Below are 24,953 nucleotides of genomic sequence, written 5' to 3'. Positions count from 1 at the left end.
CTTTTTTTTCCTTTTTCCTTTGTAATACCCATCATCCACGTGGCAAGCTATCAGTTTTCAGACTTGACGCACTGAAATGCAGGCAGACACAACAGCAGGAGCCAGCCAGATGAAGAGGGCTTTAGGAGGAGGGTTTTATTTGGTGGTTTGTGGATACATATCTCCTCTCCTTTACCCTTTTTTCTATTCAAGACTGTATTAGCGTCTGGAGATGAAGCAAACCATCAGACTGAGGCAGGTTAAGCCCCTCAGACACAGTGCGACAGACAAAGAAATGGGGAAGAAAGAATAAAAGAAACTGTTTGCAGATTCACTTCCCTTTTCTTTACCATTATTTTTTTTTTCTTATTCAGGATTGTGATTGGCAGGCATGTACACACACACACACACACACAGACAAAACTGTGCACACACGCAAAGCTCAACTTGACATGAGCCTATTACAGCCGTCTTTTGCTGAAGTGGTGTGTGGAGACGCTGCAACAATGAAGCGGTTATTTTGGCTGATGTCTTACAGCTGAACGCTCAGGTGCGTTAGCTTGCACTGCAGAGGATCCATACAGTGAGCTTTAAGTGTCACAAGACAGTGAAAAGCACATGTCTTGTCATATAGTAGAAAATAGCATGGTACCTAAGGGATAGTGAAACAACTCTCACGTGTCTTGTCTGGCAATATTCTGTGAAGTATGTGAGCGTGCGTGTGACGGTCTGTTGCTCAAGGGCTTGTGTGTTTATGCTCATGCAGAGAGACGGGACAGAATCTCTGTGTACTGTATGAATCTGTTTCCTCAAAACAAATAGTACACCCACACACACACACACACACTACCTTTGAAATAATCAGCAGAGGGAACCTGGACTTCCACTTCCAGACCACTCTGTGCACCACTCATTGTACATTAAACCTCAGTGACGTCAACCACAGGTGTCTGAAGAGCAGTGTTGAAGCTCAGAGTGAGTTAGCATGAGGTGGGGCGTGTGTGGCAAGCATACGCTACCCTTAGCATCATTAGCACAGCCGAGCATCTTGCTCGAAGGCTAACTCAAAACCTTCTAATTACTGCTAACATATAAGTAAGATAATGCTAGAATTTCACTCGCCTCAAAAACGGGCACAGACTTCCTCACGTTCTGTCAATTAGCCGCACGGCTAGGCATATTATTTATCTGATTTAAAAGATCCTCCAAACACTGCAAACATGGCCTAAAGGTCACGTTCAATGACTCAAATTAGCTGAGGTGATGCCGAGCAGACAGCTAACAGACTGTGACAGCACCCAGCTGTCACTCAAAGCAGCCTTGCCCGAATTTATGCACAATTTTAAGCCCTAATAAAATTTAAATGGGTGAGTTTATATTAAAATTCAGCGCCTGCACAGTTGTAATGAAGAGGGAATTTAGCTACAGAGACTTTGTACCAGGCTGTAAACATGTTTATTTCTGCTGTAAAGTTGTGAAGGGCATTTTAACGTGGGAGTCTATGTGGATTGACTTGTTTTTTTTTTAAGACAGCCTCAGGTGGTCATTGGAAGAACTGCAGTTTGGTGTGCACATGAGATGGTTTAGGATCTCTATATGCTGCTTACTTCCTCCTAGATGTCCACTGAACACTTCAGGCTCATGCCTCATCAAGAATAAATTACAGCGCTTCTTTTTTTGACCCTGCTTTGTGTCTGTTTCCTCCCTAGGCCTTTTTGCACAGAATCAGACAAACCGCCGATGACCAACAGTGTCTGTCACCTGAACATGTCAAGGTATGACCAGTGCAGCCACAAGATAAATCCTACAAGTCAAAACATATATAAAATGATTGACCTTTCGATGCTGAGATAAAACATTTACTGACTGATTGACCTTTTTTCCCCACATCTTTGTCCATCTGTTTGTCACTTCCTTGCTCTTTTCCTTCTCTTCCTTCCACCCTGCCCCTTAATCTCTTCCTTCCTCTGTATCCACTCCCTTTACATCATCCCTCTGTTTATAGATTCTGTTTTCAAATATTGAGGACATCCTGGAGTTGCACAAGGAAGTGTTGGCTGCCGTGGAGACCAGTCTGCAGCCCGAACCCCAGCCTCAGCATGCACTGGGATGCATTTTCCTGCAGTTTGTAAGTAACACAAAACAGCAGACGGTCACGTGCATATACAAGCACATGGACATGCATGTGGGGATGCATGCATGCGTGAATTCCTCTTCCATGCAAAAACCCACACACACACACACACACACACATACACACACACACACACACACACACACACACAAACTCTTTTCATGGGTTACCCGTAACCACAGATGCAGGGAAAGCGTGCAAAGCCTGCTGTGAAAATACCCCTTAATTCTCTCTTTCTCACATACACACCCCTCCCATCTCCTGGACTCCCCATTCACACACACACACAAACACACACACACACACACACGCACACGCACGCTCTCTCTCTCACAGACTACCTCCACCCCTTTGCTTTTCCTCCTTTTTCCAAACAGGCCTGCATCCTGTCAGGCAAAAAGACTCTCTCTTCCCTCCGTCCCTCTTCATCAGTCTGTGCAAGTCACTGTCTCTGCCATCTCCTTCTTTTGCCCCTCCATCCAAAGATTCCTCTCTGCTCCGCGACCCCCTCCACCTCCACCCCCTCCGCTCCCCTCTGTTTGAACTCGTTTGGCCCCAGGGGACAAACAAAGAAGGGTCTGTGTCCGGGGAGGAAGAGATGGTGTGTCACTCGGCGAGGGGACAATGCTTCTGCTGGTAGCACTCAATCTCAAGCTCTCTCTCTCTCTCTCTCTCTCTCTCTCTCTCTCTCCCTTTCTCTCTCCCTCTCTCTTTCTGTTTGTCTCTCTCTGATAAACTTTCTTCAATTCACTTTCACAAGGTTATCGGCCTACAGAATAGTGTTTTAGGAGGGCAGTATAAGCCAACTGGAGATTTAGTTTCTCCAAGGTAGAAAAAAATATCATTGCATCGCCAAGAAATCCACAAGTTTCTGCCCCTTGCCGTCTTTTTTCCACCTGGCTCAAATTTAATATTAGAACCACAAACCTGTGAATCCTTGGCTCTACTGCTAAACTCAACCACCGACACTATTTCTGCCTCTGACAAATGTTTTTATAGCTAAAAATCCAACCAGTATGCCATTTTGTGAACCGCACCACCTCTTCGAAGTGAAATGACACGATCAATAATAATCTATCCACTACCTGCTTGTGGCATGAATGACATTTAATCACATCTGGGGGATAGCTGTTGAATTGGCTCATCAAATTGTACCTTCACACATGTGCGAGCCGTCATGGTCATTCAGTCTGTCAGGCCAAGTGTCAGGGCGGAGAATTGATTAAAGGAGCTCAACATGGTGTTTTTTTTCCACTGCTCCGTGGTCAGACTGGACAGGTAATTGGGAAGCTGCAGGTGAACGGATTCGCTTAAGAACAGCTTCGGTCTCTTCATAATCTCAGTCTGCCGTTCTTTTATGACAGGAAATAAAACTCTGTGACTCAAGATAGTACTGGATATCAGTTCATGATGAGTCATAGTGATAAAACAAAACTTGTGGCTGTAATATAGCACATTTAAGTAATAATGTTGGACAGCTATATTTATATGGTTTTGATGTCATGTAAATAATATACATAAAACAGAGGCTATATATTCTATTTAAAATGTATTAATACTATTTTTAAATTAATGTTTACAATGGTCATAGACTCCACAGTGTATGTTTTATGGCTGTAACTAATGGCTAGTTGCTAGTTCACGTTGCTGGTTTTGTGCAAAAACCAAAACCCAACGATATTTGATTAATGTAAAAAGATCTAAAAAGATAAAAGCAGAAAATCTTCGCATTTGAAAAACTGCAACCAGATTGGGTTTGGCATTTTTCTTGATGGATGTCAACAAATCCCATAAAAAGACCAAAACAATCAACTTATCTCCTTAAACCTTATTACCTGCGTAGCCAAAGCCTGATGCAGCTTATTCCTCTGGGACACAGGCCTCCATTGCTCTCCAAAAACTATTAATTTTACCAAATTACATTTACCAAAGTGTAAAAACAACATTTTTATAAGGAGTGACATGCTGGACTGTTTGTTGGCGATGTACTTGCTGGAGTCTCTGCTGGAGATTTATACACTTTGATTCTTGCACCGATTAAACAAATAACATAACATTAATGTAACATGCTCACAGGCAGATTTGGCTGCTGCTGGCATCAGCCTCATATTTACTATATAAATGTGTGAAAAGTGAATAACTGTATTTCCCAAAAGGTTGAGCTATTCCTTTAAATGATTAATATTAAAGAATTTTCAAACAAATCTAAATATAAACACATTTCTTTTTCACTTCCTTGCTTTACTTTGTTTGTGCTTATGTTTTCCTCCCCCTTTTTGTGTGTGCGTGTGTGTGTGTGTGTGTGTGTGTGTGTGTGTGTGTGTGTGTGTGTGTGTGAGTGTGTCCGATTGTGTGTGCCACCATGTTTGTGTGCGTCTTTTCTGTTGAGGTATTGAGCTTCCCACACACACCACCTTTGTTACTGCATATCCATTACACTACCCTCGCTTACCCATGACCTTTGTCTTCTTCAACACTGACACCTCTCAACCAATTGGTTAGCCCCGTCTGGCGCCCTCCAGCCGTACTCCTTGACCTCGACCAGAGGTCAAAACCATGACTGGGATTTGATTAACCCCCGGCATTGTTCCGCAAGACTGTCTGCCACTCACTGTTAGGGAAGAAAAATGGGAAGATTCATTGCTATTCAAAGTCAGATGTTGCCAATATGGCTGGGGGGGGGGGGGGGGGAAAAAAAGTGCAGCAGTCTTTGATTTTGAATTAACATGACCAGAATTGTTTTTTATCTAAGTTCTTTGCAAGAATTATCCAGATGCTTCTTCATCAATATTAATATATATGGGGCATTTTGCAGTTTAAACCAATATAGTATTTATCTTACCGAGTCTGTTTCCTCAGACAAAACACACACACATGGATGTGTTTAGGATTATTCCAACTCTGCAAAGGTGAGAAAGTGACTCCTGTTAGAGGAGAAAACAGAGACATCAATATTTGCTCTATTTCTTGGAGTGTATATGTGAGCGCTGTGCACGAAGCAACAGTCATGTCATTATGCACTTTCTGAACTACACCCATTATGCCTTGGCTCTCTCAGTGTTTGATACTACCCTCTCATCTTGCCTCCGGAATAACATTCCAATGACGAGGAATTCAAATAAAGACTTGTGTTTATCAAAGGGGACAACCCAAGTCTTGGAGTTATTCTGGGTACAACTGATGTCTTTCAGAGGAGTCCCAATCTTTAAAATTGACTGTGTGGAAATTAAAGGTTCACATTTTGGTCCTACTAAGGCTTCTAAGTTTCTTAAAGGGCGCCTGAATTGACAGTGACCTTGTTGTCACCTGCGGAAAGGGAAACACCTCGGTTGTAAACATAGCTGCAAAAGAGGCATGCTGTTTCTTTGTGAGCATTAAGTTCAATTGCAAGTGGTGACTGAGAGATGAAATGGTTATTTCAGGTTCAGCTACTGAGGTGCCACCATATGCTGGAGCTTGTTAGTGTAAACTGATACACAGCGGCTACATTTATATGTCAGTAAATGCTGTTTAACTTGTTTTTTTTCTGCTCTCTTTTTACAATAGCTTGACACAGTTTAGTTGTTTGGGACACTTTGATACTATTTGGGATACTGACGCATGGAAACATGTCATCCTGTTTACTGCTGGGTTTCACAGGCTTGGCATGTTCAGTGTAGTTGTAGCTAGCTGTCCCTCCTGGTTAAATAAGAGGGGAGAACAGACATATTCTGTTTACTTTACTGGTTTCATGAATAGCAAGTTGCTTAGTCTGCCCAGATTAAGTCTTGTAGGGACCATGATACTGTTTTTCCATTACATGCACATACATTTCTGCCAGCTGCTTTATAAAGCATGCCATACAGTTTTTAAATTTCTAATAAACATTGCAAGAAATAACAAAAAAAAAATGCACAGAAGTTATGAGTCCTTTTGGCATTTGGTCAGCCAACAAAGTTTGTTGTCAGATGATGTTTCATTTTACAAAAAAGAGCCAGAATCAAGTTAATTATCACACGACCCGAGCGTTGAGGATGCTGAGCTAACAGAGAAATAAATGAGGAAGCCTGTGTTTTATGACAAGCCGCTAATGTGAGCAGTACTCTGTTAATATTACTGTACTCTAAAATGAACAGAAATCAATAATATAATAACAGTCCTTATTATTATATTGAACTTTGCTAAATATACTTTACATGATTTTAAGTTGCAGGGCAGAAACATTCAGAAACACCAGTTTAGTTCTTTAGAAGATTTTGGCAGCATCAGACTGTTGAATACAAGTAATTAACCTTCATTTGTACTTAAAGACTGAAGTGCTACATGTGCATTTACAAACCCATCCTCCCTTCCGCTGTGTAGGGTATGAACCCAGTTTGACAGTATCTGGGGTTTCACGCCATATGCCGGCCCAGCTGTTCCTCCCAGTGGTGCTTTGGACCGGGATCCCCAGCCAAACGTGGCTTTGGGTGTGTTTGTGTTCCTGCCTGCCCGTGTGGTGAAAACTGGCCACCGTTTATATTGTGCTGCTCACTTGCGTTACACATACACAATAGATTTTCAGCTCCCTCTGGTCACCAGAACAGGGATTGAGCAGAGACGCAGAGCTCTAAAAAAAAAAGAGCTGTAAGCTTTGTGTAGCTGCTTGAGTCACCACAACAGGGTTACTATGTAAAACAGACACATGCACACATGCATGGGGCAGCACTGTATGTAGTTACGTTAGTGTGTGTAGGAGTAAAACCGCACATCTAATTCTATTGCACATCCGTCCCTGTACAGGATGCTGGCTTTGGTTACATTCTTGTTTTTACAGGTGTTGACGATCATTTCATGGCTGAATCTCTTGAGCTTGATTGATCTGAGTGACTGAATATTGATTGTTCCTTTTGTAGTATTATGGCCCAGGTCAATTTTAAATGCAAAGCCTTGAGGCAGCAGCATCTCAGTTAAGGTTGAAAGTGGTGTCCGAGCACCTGCAGTTTTGGATTTCACTTACGAGGCTGTTTCAGATGACGGTTTCAGTTTCTAGACCTCAGGCCTTCGGCCCCTCTCTACACATGGTTTCACATCCCAATTATTTTACTATAGCCAAGAATACACAACAGGCTTCGATAAGCTTCAGGGTGTAAATTCAACTGCAGCTGTGATACCGTGTATACATTGTTGTCTACAGTATTCTGCATGAATAATGCATTTCAAGCTACAGTTTATTCAGTAGCTCAGGTGTTGTATTACATATTGTAAAGAAAGCTAAATGGCAGCTTAACAAAAGCTTCTGTAATTGTTGTAGGGTTGTTAATTGCAATGTGATGCTGTCACCTAGGAAATAGAAAAAGTGCTGCATGTCTTTACTTTTTTATGACGCGGACTACTCTGAAAAAAGAGAAGCACGATTAGTGATGTCAATGAAAAGTACACAATGATTTGATTATCCTTTCAGGAGTTTCTTCTAATCATTGTTGCAGTTAGACTCTCACATGATAAACTGGCATAGCAGATGTCATGGCTGCTACTATTTGTAATGTCCCTGAGAGGTCAACGCACTGCAACTTTAGAAAACACATGCAAATTCAGAAAACATCATCAATTTGACAACAGGTTTAACATCAGGTTTGTTGTTTCCATGGGACACTTGTTGTTCAATTCTTTTAACTGCCAAAGTCACAAAGCATTGACCAGCAAGGCCCAGTCCCAATGTACACTTTCTGTAATTGCCTGAGGAAATTACCCAACATTCATAGCATAACTTGTGACATTAAACATGGGTGTACCGTGGTTACCAGGGGACGTAAAAAAATGGTAAACAACCTTCATAAAACTGAAGAAATAATAAGATAGAGATAAGATAGAAGAACGGTTAACAAACAAACATGAAAGGATGAAACCAAATGTTAATGTTCCAAGAAAAAGAAGTTAGCCCTGTATATAATCACAGAGCTAGAAACCAAACCAAACAAATGTATGCAACATGTTTTTGCGTCGTCAAGGTAACGTCATATGTCACAAAGTCCTCACTTTATACCATCTTGAGTCCTTACAGCCTCTCACACTTGATCACTTTGTGTTTTTTCTATTTTCATGTGTTGTCTTGAGTTGCAGTGTGTTTAGCTCTCAGGGCCACCGTAAGTATTACCACTAATAATCGGTAATGACAGTCATAGAGGTGCAGTTATCCACCACTTTCCTTGCTATAGTACAGTTGGATCTCATGACACTGTGGTAATTGGAGCTGTCTCCCCAGTTTCTGCTGTGCCCTGTCAATCTTCCTCTCACCAGCTGTCTTTTCCCCAGTGCTGCCAACCAGCTGGTAAAGTGTGGTTAACCGGGTGTTTTCTCTTCTGTTTTGCAGAGGGACAGTTTCTCGGTGTACGGCGAGTACTGCAGTAACCATGAAAAGGCTTTGCGACTTCTCATGGAGCTGAACAAGATCCCCAACATCAGGACCTACCTGCTGGTAAGACTCCACAGCTTCTCTCCTCCGCCTTGCTTATCTTGCCTTTTTCACTGCTTCTCCATCGAATCAGTCTGTGTTCTGCATTTTTATGAGCTTCCTTCCTCTTCTCACTATGATTCTGACATCTCTCCTCTTAATTATGTCAAAAAAATCCACAGGTTTTCATTATTTCATGTCACATGAGTCTTGGTCGGTGGTTGAACTAGTGTTTATCCACATAAATCTCTCACCTAATTTTCTTCCTGTTATCTTTACTGCCTTCTTCCTTTGACCTATATTTCTTTCCTCCCGTGAGTCTACTCACTACTTCTTTTCTCTGTTGTTAATCCATGCCTCTGCTCCTTTTTCTTCCCATCATACCACCTCCATTTCCACTATAACACATGAATAAAGGGCATAAATTGTAACAAGGTCAGGGGGTTCTTCCTGCCCGGACAGGATGCAACCACCATCAAGGTCATTTCTGTGTCGCTCTTGTAGTGTTTCCGCTACCAGCTGTTTCCGTGTTTTGACACTCAAACGTTTGGACCCTGGACAATGAACTTAGAATGGCGAGGGGGCCTTTGAGTGGGGAACTGACCAATGAAATCATCTGCAGGAGCAGATTCTGGGCCAGCCAGCTGTGGAGTGTTGGCAGCCTTTTTGATACTGGCCAAGAGATCTGAGGCCCTGCGTTTGTCGCTGCCTGATGGTTTGCTTCCATGGCATTATTCTGACCCACAGGACTGGAAGCAGAGGGATCAGAGTGTTGCTGTGTGCTTTGGCCTCTTTGCTTCTTCTAGCCCAGTCATGCAGCGGTTAATTGGTTAGGTCTTATGCGACATTAATGCTTCCAAAATAAAATCACTGCACAACATCTGGTTATGTATTGAAGCAGTTGTCAGGCCTGCTCAGTATAATCTCGAATATTGGAAGAGATCTTGTGTTTTGTATAGCAACCATCAGCAAAACAGAAACAAGATTGATTCTCTAAAATTTGGAAAATACCCAAAGTATTGTCTATTAAAGAAGTTGTTAGCAAAGAAAATATGTGATGCAGAGGCTTTTCATTTTTCATTTCTCAGAGCGGTAACCATCGCGAATCGCTGTCATCGTAATGAAATGCAGAATAATATGCATTTCCATTGGCTACATTTCAACTGTGGTTAATTCCAAGGCAAATTTTTAATTTTTTTAAATTTTTTCCCCCGATTAAACAATTTCCATGCTAATTGAATCATGCGATGAAGGCAGCTTCTGAAATTGTACGTAGAAATGAAGTGTTAATTGCACTGGAGGAGAAGAGAGGAGCGAAAGCAAAAGGAGGTCAGCATGAGGAGCGGAGGGAATTCTGGCTTCATGCTGGCAGATTACAAATAAGCAGAAGATAATAGTGAAAGGAAGAAAAGGGAAATTTGGACAGAAATGGGGATGTGGGAGAGAAGGGAAGAGAGAGAGAGAAGAGATGAATACATTAGGAATCTGTGCAATTCCAAAGTTGCATTTTTTGCTTTTTCTTTTTTTTGTTGTTTTCCATCAAAAATGCTGCATATCCCCCCCCACCGTGCTCGCCTCCTCTGTGTGGAGCTGAAAGGAATTGCCATATGATTATAATGCTCTATTCTGATCTCCTGCCTTCTTTCCCACTGGAGAACACTCAAGTAGTTTATCTGCATGGCTGCTTTTGATCTTTCATCCCATCCAATGAGCTTATAGCACACTGACAGGCTGTGTTCCTGCAAAATTCAAGGCGAAAAGAAACCACAAGTGTAACTGTAACCCCCCCCCCCACTTCTGAAGAATCCCCCTCCTTTCAACTGGTTCTGGGGGCTAGTTTCTAAAATCCCAAATCTTCTGGGGAAAGAGGAGACATTTTAGAGGTTTCTCAGTGATCCTTTTGTTGAAAAACATCAATATTTGGGAGGGTTTTTCTCTGGTACAGTAGAAGAAGTATTTGATAGTATAGTATAGTCTCAGCCATAGAGTTTTGTCTTTAATCACGTTACCATAAAAATGACAATTCTCATTTTTGTTTTAATCTCTTGGCTGTTATTTTCAAGTGAGAGAAACAGAAGGAAAATCATCTTTCATTGTACACAAAATAAGTGCTACCAACATAATCTATGGGTTCATATGAATTAAAATACCAAAATAGAAATAATACAGACAAGCAATATAGTACACTATATATATGTAAAAATACAGTTGCATCAATCTAAATCTCAAAATGTGGCTGAAACAGAGCAGAATGTACTAATCTGCTCCTAATCACGAATTCTGGAATCAGCAAATGAAGATTTGGTGACAGGATGTGGTCATAAGCGCTAAAGCTTTTCCACCAACAGCAGCTGTTGTGGTTTGTGCTTACCAAAAACTGAGGTTGTGCACCGAAGTCACAGAGGTCAAGTAACAATGTCATGAAATGAATAAGTAAATGCATGGTGAAAGTAAAAATACTAGCTCTCTATACAGTAATCTCATGGTAAAATTGCTAAAAAAGCAGAAATAGACTAAGAAATAATCATGCAGCTCAAACAAAAGACAGGAAATGACACTATATTTGATATAAAGAGACCGAATATATGAATGTGATTTAAGTGGCAGGAATTGCAGACACACTTTTTGAGCACGTCTCAATCTCAGGTTTAATAACCTCTTAATGGACCTTTGCTTCCACACAGACATAGACAGATTATTGTTCTGCACCTGGACCTGTTGTAGATCTGCTGCCGGTGCAACAGACCGTGACTGAATGGAAATGACAACAATAGTCAATTAAAGTCTATTTATCACTGGAAGAAAATACAAGAGGCATGAGACAGGAACGAAAACAGCTGCAAATGCTCTGAAACGGTTTTTCACACAGGTGCTGTGTTACATGATAAACATTTTAGAAAGGTTTTATATAGTAGGTGTGGAAAAGGTAAATGGACTCTTCTATAATCTGTAACTGATCAAATGCACTTTGAAAAAACAAAACCTAATGAAGAAAGGTTTCATTTTTTCAATGCTAACGTGACTCAGCTTCACAGAGATTCACCCACTATGGAAACTCATCTACCTACAGGTACAACACTTTTTGCCCAGACGCAGCTGAACTCACAAGCACTTTTTCATCTCTAACCTTTTTTGGTTTTTGCTTTTGTACAGAAACATTTTAAACCTACTGTGTTGATAAATAAAAGTATAACGTGCAGTTACTGATGAAATGTTAAAGAGGTTTTCTTGGTATTCATGTCCTTTGATTTTCAAACTCGCACTGTACATGCAGAATGTCGCATATTATAATAGTAATACTGTTTGTGTTTTTATTCTCCAGCACTGTATGCTACTGGGGGGGAAGAAAAGCACAGATATTCCCCTGGAGGGCTACCTTCTCACTCCCATTCAGAGGATCTGCAAGTACCCTCTGCTGCTGAAGGTACCGTACGACTGCTGCAGTTATGTCATACTGCTGTCATAAGCTTTGAAAACTGAGCTAACATGTTACCTAACACCAGAAGCCTAATTGCACAGATACAGTGCAGATCATAATGTGACCTATTTTGAAATTCCATTTATTTTTGCCAGACATCTGGAGTAAAAACTTTATACCTGCTAGCTTTTCAAGGAGGTGGCAGACTTGGGACTTGTGTAGAATGAGTTGTTGTTACTAAAGGTCACAGACTTCTGCCCCTCTAAGACTGAATTAATTAAAGAAGAGCTCTTTTTATTGTGCCTGTTTGTGGAAATTCTCCTGTTTATGCTTTTTAAAACTCAATCCACCTCCTCTTTCACCAAACGTAGGAACTGCTGAAGAGGACCCCTAAAAAGCACGCCGACTATCCAGCTGTGGAAGAGGCTCTACAGGCCATGAAGGCGGTCTGCTCCAACATCAATGAGACCAAGAGGCAGATGGAGAAACTGGAGGCTCTGGAACAGCTGCAGTCCCACATTGAGGGCTGGGAGGTGAGAGCAAGGAGGACAGAGTCAGGGAGGATGAGACAGAGTGTCAGGGTGACACCAGTCATGAGGAGACTGGGGTTAGGGCTGTGGCATTTTAGAGGGTAAAACCACTGGAGGAAAGAGACGGTGTGAAAATGATCTTGAAACACTTTTATTAGAGCATCCTGAAATGCAGAGTGTTTCCTCAAACAGAGAAAAGGAAGAACCATATTGTAACCATGACTGAAACAGTCAGACTTATTTTAGAAACAACTCAACCACCACGCTCTCCATCTATCTTACGAGTTAAGCTGCTCTTGCAGCCAAATCACTGCTCTGAGCGCAGGGGCCACGGACGGGGCTTGGGAGCCGAGCGAAGGGTCCAGTGAATTTTTCACGCCTCCTTCACCCACCACAACAGAGGCCTTGTCTTAGCGGGCACCAACGGGACAATCCACCCACACAGGGTGCCAAGGGGGATGCCAACGGGCATGCTGCCCAATCAGAAGAGACCTAGGAAGCTAGGCTCACATGCACTGGGAGGGTTATATGAGGGGACCTTTGGAGGAGAGCAGAATAAAAAAAAAATTAAAGGATGGAACCAGAGAGTGGGCCCCTCTGGGACATCCCACTATCTGGTTTGGAAAACAGACCCCTGTTCTGCCTGTCCCTCAGAAAAATGTCACTTTTTGACCCTGATAATTATCCACTGAAACAAAAAAAAAAAGACAACATTTATTTAGATTGGGAAAATTGACAGTCAAAGTCCATACAGGATATTTTCCGTTCCCCCTTGTGATAAATAATCAGCCATGTGTGTTTCTCTCTATTCCATGGCTTGTACTGTAGCTGCCATGATGTCACCTATCCTCTGTCTTGAATACAACCCAAGAAGACAGCAAGTAGTGCTGAAGCCATTAGCCAGTCGGTAGAGCATGAGATTGAGAAAAAATATTCAATTTGATTAAAATGACATTTTACAAGTAAAACTGTAAAAGATTTTCCTGTTGCAGCTTCTCCACTGTGAAAACTTGCTGCATTTCTCACTTTTATACATTTTAAACGAAACATGTTTGAGTTTAAGACTGTTAGTTAAGCAAAACAATGAATATGAAGATGTCACCTTAGACTCTTGGAACATGTGATTGGCATTTTTCAGTATTTTCTGACATTTCATGCACAAATCAATTAAGTGCTGCAGTGCTTAGCATGCACTGTTAGCATGCACATGTTCTGGGTTCGAACCTGCTGACCTGCAAGTTCTCCTTGTACCTGCGTGGGTTTCCTCCTGGTACTCTGGTTTCTTCCCACAATCCAGAAACACGCAGGTTAGATTAATTTGCCAACTCTAACTTTCACATTGGTAATGGGGTTAATGTTGTTAGAGCCACATTTTGTACAGCTGGTTGAACAGGAATGATTATTGAAGGCAGATGACATTAGCAGTTAAACAGATCACAGTCAGCCAAACTCCAACTTCTACTTCTAAAAATTGAAATGGAAGCATATCTGAGTCATTTAGAGGAAAACCTCAGACAGATGATATTTTTTTTCAGTCTGAGACGAACAATTTCTCTGTTCTCTGTCTCTGAACAACTCGGGAGAAGCTTGGAAATGCACTTCACCCCGACCCTGCCCCCCTATAGAGTCTTCAGCCTAACAGCATTAGTCTCGCTCTTCTTTCCTCTCTTCAGCCACTCTCCAGACTAATCACCTCCAGTCCTAATGGAGGAGACCGCCAGTAGTGCTGAAGTAGGCCCAGATGCATTTCCACTGCTCATACACACCATGCACACGCACACACATACACTGTTGCCATGTATTTGTACACTTTACGCACTCACACATACGTTAAAAATGCAGGAAGGCGTAGACATGTCTGCATACACACACACACAGCGAAATATACATGTGTGTGTGCACATAGGAACAAGCTTTCTGTGTGAATTCTCTTACACTCAGACACACGCCCACCCCCACCTCGGCTCAGTGCAGTTAACATGAGGTTGAATCGATAGTCTGAAACGCGATCCCCTCCCCAGACCCAGTTGGCATTCACCTTTAAGAGAAGCTTACAGAATAATTTTTCTGTCTCTGAACTCTGCAGCGATGAACATCCATCATAAATATATACTCGTGGGAATCAATTATGGATGCTCGAGAGTGGGTGCGGCCGTTTGGGGGGTTTCCACGGACCCGTGTCAGAAACATCAAAGACAACAGTGAAGTCCAGATCTGATGTGTATGTGTGTGCCTGTGGGGATGTGGTGGGCAGTCTACAAGCCAAAGGGGGGAAGGTTGTCCTAACCCCCACACATGGGTGTATTTAGTTCCAGATGATTTGGAGTGGAATGATCCGTTTAACAATGAGTAATGAGATGTCTTTTAACTTTATTATTTTATTTTTCGGTAGCCTCATCCTTTAAATTTTCTTAATTGTTCGTGGTCATAATATGAAATCGTTTCATCTGTCATTTACAACTTGGGCAGGAACATGTGAGCGCATGGTCACTCATGCATGTATCTGTATCTGTATCTGTGAACGCGGTTTCTGTTCCCTAGCTGGAAATGTGAAAAGAAGAAGGAAAATGATTTTCTAAAAATAACGAAGTCCAAATAATGTTAGTAATTGGTCCTGAAGTTCAGCCACTTTGTGAAAAGGTTAATTGGACACCAAGCTGTGGTAAATCAACGAGGTTAGCACTTCCAGACTAACGTCAAGAGCTTCATTAACAAAGACTTAAAAAATGTTTAAAATGAGAAAGAAAGCATTCAGACGCCTCTTGATGTTTTAATGATTAATATAATATAAGTCAGGCAGTTGGAGAATAGCGAAACAGACAGTTCCAGCTCTAACAGTCCGGAGTGTTGACTGTAAAAGACCACCATCATTGTTCTTTGCGGTGTTTCATAAAGACGACGGGTTATTTCAGTCTGAACAGCTTGTGGTGTATTTAATCGCTGTTGAGAAACAGCTTTTAAGAAAGACTCGATCACATCCTGTGAAGGTGTTGTGCTGCAGGGTCACATTATACATCTCCCTGAATAAGCATGGTGGAGTTAACTGAGCTTTTATATTCCAATTTCTACATTTCCTCTTGACATGACGAGGTACAAAACATTTGATTAGGTTGATCAGGTTGCTCAGAATACGGCACTTCCACCTGCCATCTGCACTATAATGATTCATGTGTTTCCTTCCCTATTCATATACAGCTGTACTCTAATGTGAATGGAGACAGGCATGTGTTTGCAGCTTGTGTGTACATGTTTTCACATCCTGAGAAGGGAATAAAAAGGCTTTGTTCCTAAACCCACAGTCCCCCAGGAAACTACATCTCTAGGCCAAGGTAACAGTTTTGCCACTGCCACTGAAGTTTGTGGTGTTACTAGCGAGAGGCTAACTGTCTCGAGGAGTTAATATTTTTTGTAGTTTTTCATTGGCCCTACGCTGAAGTTGGGTGGGGGACAGCTGTGTTTGCTTTTTCCTATCATTGACGATGGAATGAAAACAAATTGTTCACAGTGTCAAAGTTGAATTTCATATTGTTTCACTGAGGTTGTGAACTCCTCAAGTTTTGATACAGACGACAATGTCTTCTTTGCAACTCCCCCATTTTGGCAAAGGCTGCTGTCAGAGTTTCCACGCTTATTCTCAAATAAAATACCATGTGACTGCTGCAGCACATGACCATGAAACCTCTTGAATAAGTGAATAATTATCCTGTCTGTGATGGATGAAAATGACCTCTCTAGTTGTGTAATGTCCTAATGTTGTAATACTCATTTTACTGATTCAGTCTTGTGTTTTAATCTTTATTTCCTCAGGGGACCAACCTGACAGATATCTGCACAGAGTTACTGCTCCATGGAAATCTCCTTAAAATCTCAGCAGGCAACATCCAGGAGCGTGTCTTCTTCCTGTTTGACAACCTGTTGGTTTATTGCAAGAGGAAGTCCAGGTGAGAAATGCACCATCCGCACAACTATACAGCAGCTACCACAAAACCGTGTCAGAGGAGAATGAACAAGAAAGTATTCAAAAATGTTTTTATTGACTAACTACCTGGAAGGAAACCAGACATGGAAAACTGGAGCATATTTCCACGTTCCTGTTTGTATAGACAGGTTTTCAGCGAACAAGCAAAACAAAAACACCTACATGTGTCTGCAGCACCCATACCTGTGTCTGTATGAATGTGCATGTGTTACAAACACAAGTTCTCTTCTTGGTACGGCACCGCTGGCATCAACGGATGTTTTTCCTGCCCAGGGTAACCACAGTGTTGTCCCATTTCCTAGGGTTTCTGGAAAGAAGTCCACCAAGAGGACCAAGTCTATCAACGGGCCCCTCTATGTGTTCAGAGGCCGAATCAACACGGAGGTGATGGAGGTGGAAAATGTGGAAGATGGAACAGGTTTGTGTTTGCCGGCAGCGTTACTGTTGGAGACTGTCTGTATGTCCATTCATGTAACTCTCCTGGGGCGTTTGTTTAAATTATCATGAGTCTCTGGTTCCTGATGTAATACAAATATATCACGAGCTCTTGATTTTTCACTTTGATATCTTAGGTCATATGTAAAATTACGTTTTCATTTCATGTCTTAGTTGATGAAACTATTCATGTTAGAAACTGGTGGTTGGATATGAATCAGGTACTTGTTGACGGTTTGGGTGGAGTGTCAAACTAACTTGCACCTAGTTTCAAACAGGATGTAGCTCGCAACATCATTTACCACCTTTCAGTGTCTGCTGAAGTGCAGCAGCCATCTCGAGCTAGGTGATGAACTAGACGTGTTCTCGTACTGGCTGAGATATTGCGCCAGAGATAAACAGCTCATCTAAGGGCGAGCACTCGTCACTCAGCTCATGTTGTTGTTGGGGTTTGTTGCGAGGCACCGCGCTGGGCTCTGTACTTGTTGTCCACTTTTGTGTAGAAACACTTCGTCTTCCTCTCTCTCTCCCTCACGTTTCCTCTTTTTTTTCTCTCCTCTGCAATGGCAGAATATTTTTGCAAACTCACATGACCCTTTTTTTTCTGCATGTTGGTTGCCGCTTGTCACATTTAGGCTGCTGAAAGGAAAACCACAAAGAAAAAAAAAGCCTTATTCGCAGAACTCAGGGGTGCCACATCGAGAATGCGTACATATGTGAATACTCAGAACAGATTATCTGATTGCAAGGTGCAAAAGATATGAAAAATGAGAGTATTTGAGCTTATCTGCTAAAAGCTTGAATGGACATTGAAGTTTTTATGTGCAAAAATGATTCTAATCAATAACACAGAGGTCATAAACTATATATAATATTCTACTACCTGAAGTCACACAGTTAAAGAAGCTGACTTTTTTTCTGACTGTTTGATTTATTTATCGTGAACGGAGTTGAAAGACGTGCACCAATTTAACAAATGTCCAACCCTTCACTGACTCATACCCCTCTCTGGTTTGATAAATGCCACCTCACGGATCTCAGCATGTACTTACATAAGATTTTACTAGAATTCATCTTGTGGCTAAAAAGAGCCTCTACTCAGCAGTATGTGTGTCCCAACCTGGTTCCCTGCTCTCCCAGAGCAGTGGGAGCTGCTCCCGGTGGGGCCTGAAGTATATCAGATCTATTTATATGACCTTTGAGCATGAGACTAATGTACCCCATTACCAGTGGCCATTCATTATTCAGCAGCTGCTCACCTGCAGCTAAATGGATGATAAAATTAGAAAAGAGTACGAGGAGAGATTTTGTTGAGTCGGCCTTTTACTGCTCTCGTGGTGCATCACGTTTATCTTTTTAACTGTCTTGTAAATCTTTGCTTCAGTGGTGAAAGAGATAACTTAAACAACATCTGTGTCATGTGATTTGGTTGCACTCATTATTACAGACTTTGTTACTGAGGTCAGTGTTTACATGGTGTGTGTGTGTGTGTGTGTGTGTCTGTGGTTTTTGTCTCAGCATGATAATGTCAAAAGAGAACGTGAGAGGAAGAGAAGAAAGAAAAACAAGCTCAACAAAAAGCAGCGAAGCGTAAAGATAATTTGTAGTCGTCAAGTTTATTTTAATTAGATGATTTGCTTAAAGTAAATCCCCAAACCCTGAAGACCAACTGAATATAATAAGCCTGATATATATATACATGTAAAAATAAAAAAAGCTCACTCTGCTCTATAACAAAGTCTTATTAAATGTTATTATTCACAATGACCCCTCTCCCACTTTAAAGTTGATTGCTTAATTAATTTATTTTTTTTTTTTTCCTTGCAGCGGACTATCACAGCAACAACTACACAGTGACAAACGGCTGGAAGATCCACAACACTGCTAAAAACAAGTGGTTTGTCTGCATGGCTAAAAACGCTGAGGACAAGCAGAAGTGGCTGGACGCCATCTTGAGGGAACGGGAGCAGAGAGAGAGTGAGTAACACTCGCTCTTTTAAAAGCCGTTTTTATGGCACTTCTGGTTTATGGGACTGAGAGCGCAAAACCAGAAACGATTCCTTTCTATACTCGAGTTTCCCTCCCCAGAGATCCAGTTGTTTTTGTAATGTTGCTTAGAAGGACGTTTCACCCTCAACCATGTTTTACAAGTTCGTTGTATGAAATGTAGAAGTGCCGTCTGCTCCTCTCCAGCCGCTGACTATCTAGCCACTCTGTTTGCTCGCTTGACCCCAGATCCTCATTTTTTATTTATTTTGTCTCAGTCTTTTGTGCTGCACGCTCATCGCAGTGTTGAGCTGCACTTCCTACAGATCACTTGTCAATCAAATGGCCAATACCGAGATTTCTGTCTCCGTCCTTCCCTCTCTGTCCTGCCAGTTTTGGATTTTTTATTTTTTTTATTTTTGTTGTTGTCGTGCAGTTGTGAGGTGTTTTCTGCTGTTGCCCTGCATGTTGGTGTCACCTTAGATTCACAAACTATCGGGCCTCCCTCGGCTGGCACACAGTAGTAATGACTGTGGATGTGCTCATGACCTGGATACGGTGTTTGTGCCCCACAGTTATGTCCCACCTTGAACAAGCTGCCTGCTTTTGTTTGGTAAATAGAGGCTTAGGTGACATGACGCTCACCGTTGGTCTGGCCGACCTGTGCACCACACAGAGGCTGCTCCAACACTCTATTCTCCTCTTTCAAGGAATCAGTGCAGCAGAGGTATCTGACTGAAATCTGACGTCTCATTCACAAAGAGCAGATGTGCTAAAAACAGTATCTTGGTCAGATGCTTAAAGCGGAGTTACATAATACACACCAGCTTTAATTTATCTGGATCTATTTTTACTGAGCTTGTGTTTTGAATAGACATTAAACAGAGTTCTACCCATTTCTGTTTTGTTTTGCAGCCATACTCATCTGAAAGTCCGCCAAGAGATAAAAAAGCCCCAGGACCACTAATTCAAGATTAGTGACGTAAACTGATATTCTTAGTTGTTTTCCCTTCATCGTGCAACTTCCCTCTTTTGCCTTAAATTGTGCCCCCACCTGTTCAGCGCTGGCCATCTGTGTTTGTTATGTTGTGAGCATTAAACAGTGTGAAAGGCTTTAACCAGATTTGGGCGGTGCACACGAAGCCACCTGATAGCTTTGATGGCTTCAAATCAAAACTGTATCCCTGCAGCTATTAGAAAATGATTTGGCTGATTATTACCACATGATTATTACCGCCCGTTGCTTTAGCTTCAGCACTTTAGCGGTGTACAACTGTCAACATTAATATTTAGTATTTTTTGTAAATTAGCCGTTCTACTTTAAGTAATTATTCACAGCAGAGTTGGACGTCATCAGCATCTGATCCCTTTGATGAGAGGGTTTTAGAGGAGGAATAAGTACGAAGGAGGGAGCTGCAGCTTGTGGTGTTAAGTTTCAACCTGGCGGAAATCGACCTGAGGCTAACAGATGCCAGATCAGTCACAGTGCCCAATTTCCCCACACTCTCCCTTTCTATTACCCACCGCAGTATACTCTGTGCTTACCTTTCTCTCAACCTCTCTACTCCAGTCTAGACAGCCACATGATAAAGTTTGACTGCAATAAATCCTGGCAATGTTTTCTCCTACCTTATGCATTATTTCTGTTCCTGACGTGCCGTGTTCAACGTGACCTTCTGTCTGTACCGCTGTGTTAGACATGTGGCACTCCTCCACCCTCCCAATAGACTGACTTTTAATTGTTCAACAACTGCCAGCTGGAGGTGTTTTCTCCTTATCATTGTTTTCACGGAAGTTTGGGGCAAATGCGTGGGTCAGATAATGCAGCGCAGGAAGACAAGGAGCGGCTCAAGACGAACTCCGACAGCTGGAACCAGAAGCTGAGGGGCCCTCTTGCGCTGGACAGGCCCCGTCTGTTGTTCAATGACACTCATTGTTTAAGCGCAGTCCAGCTGCTGTCAAATGTAATATAACCCCACCTCCATCACAGGCTGCCAGTGACCAACGCCAAAGACTCAATGGGAAAATTGGATTCCAGAGTCGGCCATGAAACTTTCTACATTGTTTGTCCCACCCACTCGCTTTTCATTTGGCCAGACTCCCACCCCAACACTTGTCAATCAACTTTATACCTTCGAATGGTTTAAGACCAAATAATTTATTGTTTAATCATGAAAAGAATTGGCTTAAAAGAAATAAAAGTGATTGTTAGTGAGTAAAAAATTGCAACTTGCATTTTGAAAAGGCAACAAGAAAAGAAGAAACAGCAACAACTGGAGGAAATTGCAGAGTCAGCAGGCTGGGCAACCAGTCCGCAGTGCTGACTGGCGCAATGGCAACCCGATGGCCGACTTGATGTGTCAGGGTCTATGAGAAAGCCTGAGATCTTTGACAGTGGACAAAGATGCCAAGTTAGATTTGTTTGCAGATGTCACAAATGTATGAGATGAACTTTATCAAGCACATGGGGGCCTGTAAGTCACAATACTTTACAGTCAGTTTCAGGAGCTTAATGTGCCTCTCAGCTGAGTTAAGCAGCTTAGGGAGTCACAGTGCAGCAGAGTCGAGGTGCCCAAGTCAGAAAGTGTCACAGTGCGGTTCAGAAGTTCATCAAACCCCACAATGAGGTTAAGCAGCTCAACCAGTGGAGAGGTTTTAACGGGGCAGCAGGCCTCACAATGGGTCCTCACATGTTCTACTTCAATGTAGAGGAATAATAGTTAACAAAACAGCACAGAAACAAGATCAAGATCTCACTGCCCTCCTGAACTTTACTCACTCTAAAGACAACTTGTCTAGGAGAGATTAACATCTGGGTTTCTTTCAGGAGGTTGTGGGAGACCCGAGCAGCCGTGCTCTGATCCTGGCTTCAGTCCACGTGCACAATACCAGAACACAACCAGGCCGTCCAGGCGAAGGCTCGTTTGACACACAGCACCATGACAGCCTTTGGCATTCGGGGTTTAATATGTGTAGATAGCTAGAGAGAAAAGTTTGAAAATTTGTGTCCCGTAATGGGTCTGCTGTATTTTTCTTGGCATTGTGATACAGTCACTCTGTTGGGCTGAGGTTTTTGGTTTATTCATTTATTTCCCTCCCCACATCTTTTGTCCACGCTCGCTCCCAAAAGATTTTTCACTCCATTGATGGTGAGAGCTTTAAACGTGACAAATCCTCTTGAATCAGATATTTGTCTCTCTGTTGTTTCGTAGGTCTCAAACTGGGAATGGAGCGGGATGCCTACGTGATGATTGCAGAGAAGGGGGAGAAGCTCTATCACATGATGATGACCAAGAGCCGGCACCTGATTAAGGATAGACGCAGGAAGCTCAGCACTGTGCCCAAGTGCTTCATGGGAAAGTGAGTTTCTTTGCCTCCTCAGTGGCTGGTTTCCCCAGGTTCCAAGAATGTGACTGCAATGCTATGCTGTTCACAAGGGGACCTTTACAAATCGTCGTTACATAAGATCAGCAGGCTTTCAAAAGAGACGGTATCCAGTCTCCTCAAGTCCTGGCAAAGTGCCCAAACTGTTATATCCCTGCATCCTCTTGCCTGTAATGAGCCCCCCCCCCTCCCCTCCCCTCCCTCATAGTCTCCTCTCACGGGTTGTAGAAAGGTCCAAGTTTCCTCACACACTATTACACCCAGGCTTTCATTAGCAGAGGACCTTTAACCAAAGCTTTGCAGCTAACCCTAAACTATTTCTGTGTTAACACCAAATATTTTCCAATGGAAATTATGCTATCAAGGCAACAGGGTGTGTTTGATATGATAATAGTCGACTACTATCACATGAGCCACTGCCAGAAAGTGAATTTTGCAAATTCCTTAAGAAAAAAATATAATGGTGTTATTGGAGGCGTGTACCATCCTTGTCTGGGTGTTTTCTTCTCTGTGTCCGATGTACATCCTGAGATCTTCCAGGAATTACTGTGTGTGTGTGTGTGTGTGTGTGTGTGTAATGTTTTATCTTTCTTCATGCACTTGTAGGTCAGAGTTCAGAGTCGGTGCCAGAACAGTAGCAGATGGTTCAAATTCTAGTGTTTGCCAACATGTCACTGACTCCTTCCTCTGCCTCTTTCACGTGGTGTCAGTCTAGTTTGTCTGCCTCTTTCACTCGATCCATTTCCACTTTCTACTATCTCCCACTTTTCCTCGCTTTATCACTCAGTCATTTCCTGCCGATGAGTGCAACCTGCATTAGCTCTGCGTTTGTCTTACTGATGAAATTAGCCTCAGGCAGAGTCGGAGTGCTCAATGCATTAAACAGAGACTGCCAGTTTGATAGCACCCTGTTGTCTTAATAGCATAATTCCACCATTTGTCTGCCATCTACATTGGAAAATGGTCCCCGTTAACACACATTACATTTTCTTATTGGATAATTGCTTCTTTTTTCGGTCGTGCCAGTGCTTGCCTAGCATCATTATGGGTGTTTAAAGTAATGATATATCATATCCTAATTTTCTTGTATCGTTTTATTCTCACCTTTTTGTGCTCAAGTAGCAGGAGGAGGTGGAATCAGGGTTCAGCTGCTGACTCTGAGACAAATCTTTCTGCACAATTTCTGGATTAGTTTCTGTTCCAGTAGCTTTAGGCTCTCAATATATTTTCTACCCCTCTGTTGGAAAATACATTGGTACATTAGCTCTGTCTCAAGTAGACTTTGTTTTGTATGTAGTGTTTTCACAGTGTAAACATGACAAGATTAAGTGCAATAAAAAAGGAAATGCAGCTGGAACAAATGAAGATAAATGGTGAATGGTGGTGAGATGGAAGATCTTAGAAAACAAAAGAATTAGTGTTTGGAAAAATTTGTCATTGTGAAATTAAATTGGCAATGGCATTGTAAATTGCAATTTGAATGGCATCCATATTTGATCATTTTCTGTTAGTGTAAAATAATAAAGTGTGCTGATTTTTCCTGAATACTTACTGCAAAAACAATGTATGATAAAGATTAGTACGTAGTTCATACTGTATATGATGAAGTGTCTTAATCGACAATGTTATTCAGCTACAGAAAAGTGCAGATCAACCAATCATTAGCTGATATTACCACAAATCCATTAACCTTGTCTCCTACCTCTCCTTGTGTGTGGCTGAAGGCTCTCTAAATCTGTGTGCACTTGTCTCTCTCTCTCACACACACAGACACACACACATACACACACACATACACACACAGACACACACACACTATTGCTGCTCATCATATTCATTTCAACAGCTCGGTGTCCAAAATTAAACCAAGTCTTGCATAACACCCACACACACACACACCCATCCACACACACACACACACACACACACACACACACACACACACACACACACACACACACACACACACACACACACACTGCAACATCCCCGCACATTTACTCGAGCGCCCCGTCAGTGTCAATTAACAGTTAGCAGCTTTGACGTGAACGTACAGAGACCTTACACATACACAAAAACAACGGAGGCATGAATGCACATGAACTCCACACACCTACACAACCAATGCAGCACATACAGGTTATATAAATATATATATATATATATAAAAGCATGCAAGATATCTTTACCAATTATGATAAAATATTCCCTTTGTGCTTCCAGGCATATAAAAACAACTAGTGGCAGATGGCTCAAGGTGTCTGCAGTCCTGTGTGATCATACACACACAGACTGCAGTCATATGCTTATGCATCCACTTAATATACTCACACATACGGGTGCACATGGTGACATTTATGAATGCTAAGCAATCAGACACACACTCGAACATCCGTTGCATGACTGTCTGGGAGCAAATCCTCATGTAAGTGCAGATTTCTCACACACACACACACGCTTCAAAGTTATTGCCATGCTGGTCTCAGAATTCATGAACACACACACACACACACACACACACTGCCAACATCCCCGCACATTTACTCGAGCGCCCCGTCAGTGTCAATTAACAGTTAGCAGCTTTGACGTGAACGTACAGAGACTTACACATACACAAACAACGGAGGCATGAATGCACATGAACTCCACACACCTACACAAACACATGCAGCACATACAGGTTATATATATATATA

General features: G+C 42.1%; 1 protein-coding gene across 1 annotated transcript in view; it reads left to right on the top strand.

The window, feature by feature from the left end:
* prex1 (phosphatidylinositol-3,4,5-trisphosphate dependent Rac exchange factor 1) overlaps positions 1 to 24,953 on the top strand; it is an 84,353-nt gene that overhangs the window by 16,779 nt on the left and 42,621 nt on the right. Inside the window, exons 2-10 of the mRNA XM_022757486.1 lie at positions 1,689 to 1,754; positions 1,985 to 2,107; positions 8,445 to 8,549; positions 11,848 to 11,949; positions 12,315 to 12,476; positions 16,281 to 16,414; positions 16,755 to 16,870; positions 18,715 to 18,864; positions 22,086 to 22,233. Coding sequence (XP_022613207.1) covers positions 1,689 to 1,754; positions 1,985 to 2,107; positions 8,445 to 8,549; positions 11,848 to 11,949; positions 12,315 to 12,476; positions 16,281 to 16,414; positions 16,755 to 16,870; positions 18,715 to 18,864; positions 22,086 to 22,233 — 1,106 coding nt within the window. The remainder of the gene's footprint in view (positions 1 to 1,688; positions 1,755 to 1,984; positions 2,108 to 8,444; positions 8,550 to 11,847; positions 11,950 to 12,314; positions 12,477 to 16,280; positions 16,415 to 16,754; positions 16,871 to 18,714; positions 18,865 to 22,085; positions 22,234 to 24,953) is intronic.

This window comes from Seriola dumerili, unplaced genomic scaffold (genome assembly GCF_002260705.1).
Source record: "Seriola dumerili isolate Sdu_G_001 unplaced genomic scaffold, Sdu_1.0 BDQW01000278.1, whole genome shotgun sequence".
Classification (NCBI taxonomy): Eukaryota; Metazoa; Chordata; class Actinopteri; order Carangiformes; family Carangidae; genus Seriola; species Seriola dumerili.
This window is presented reverse-complemented; position numbering and strand designations above follow the sequence as displayed.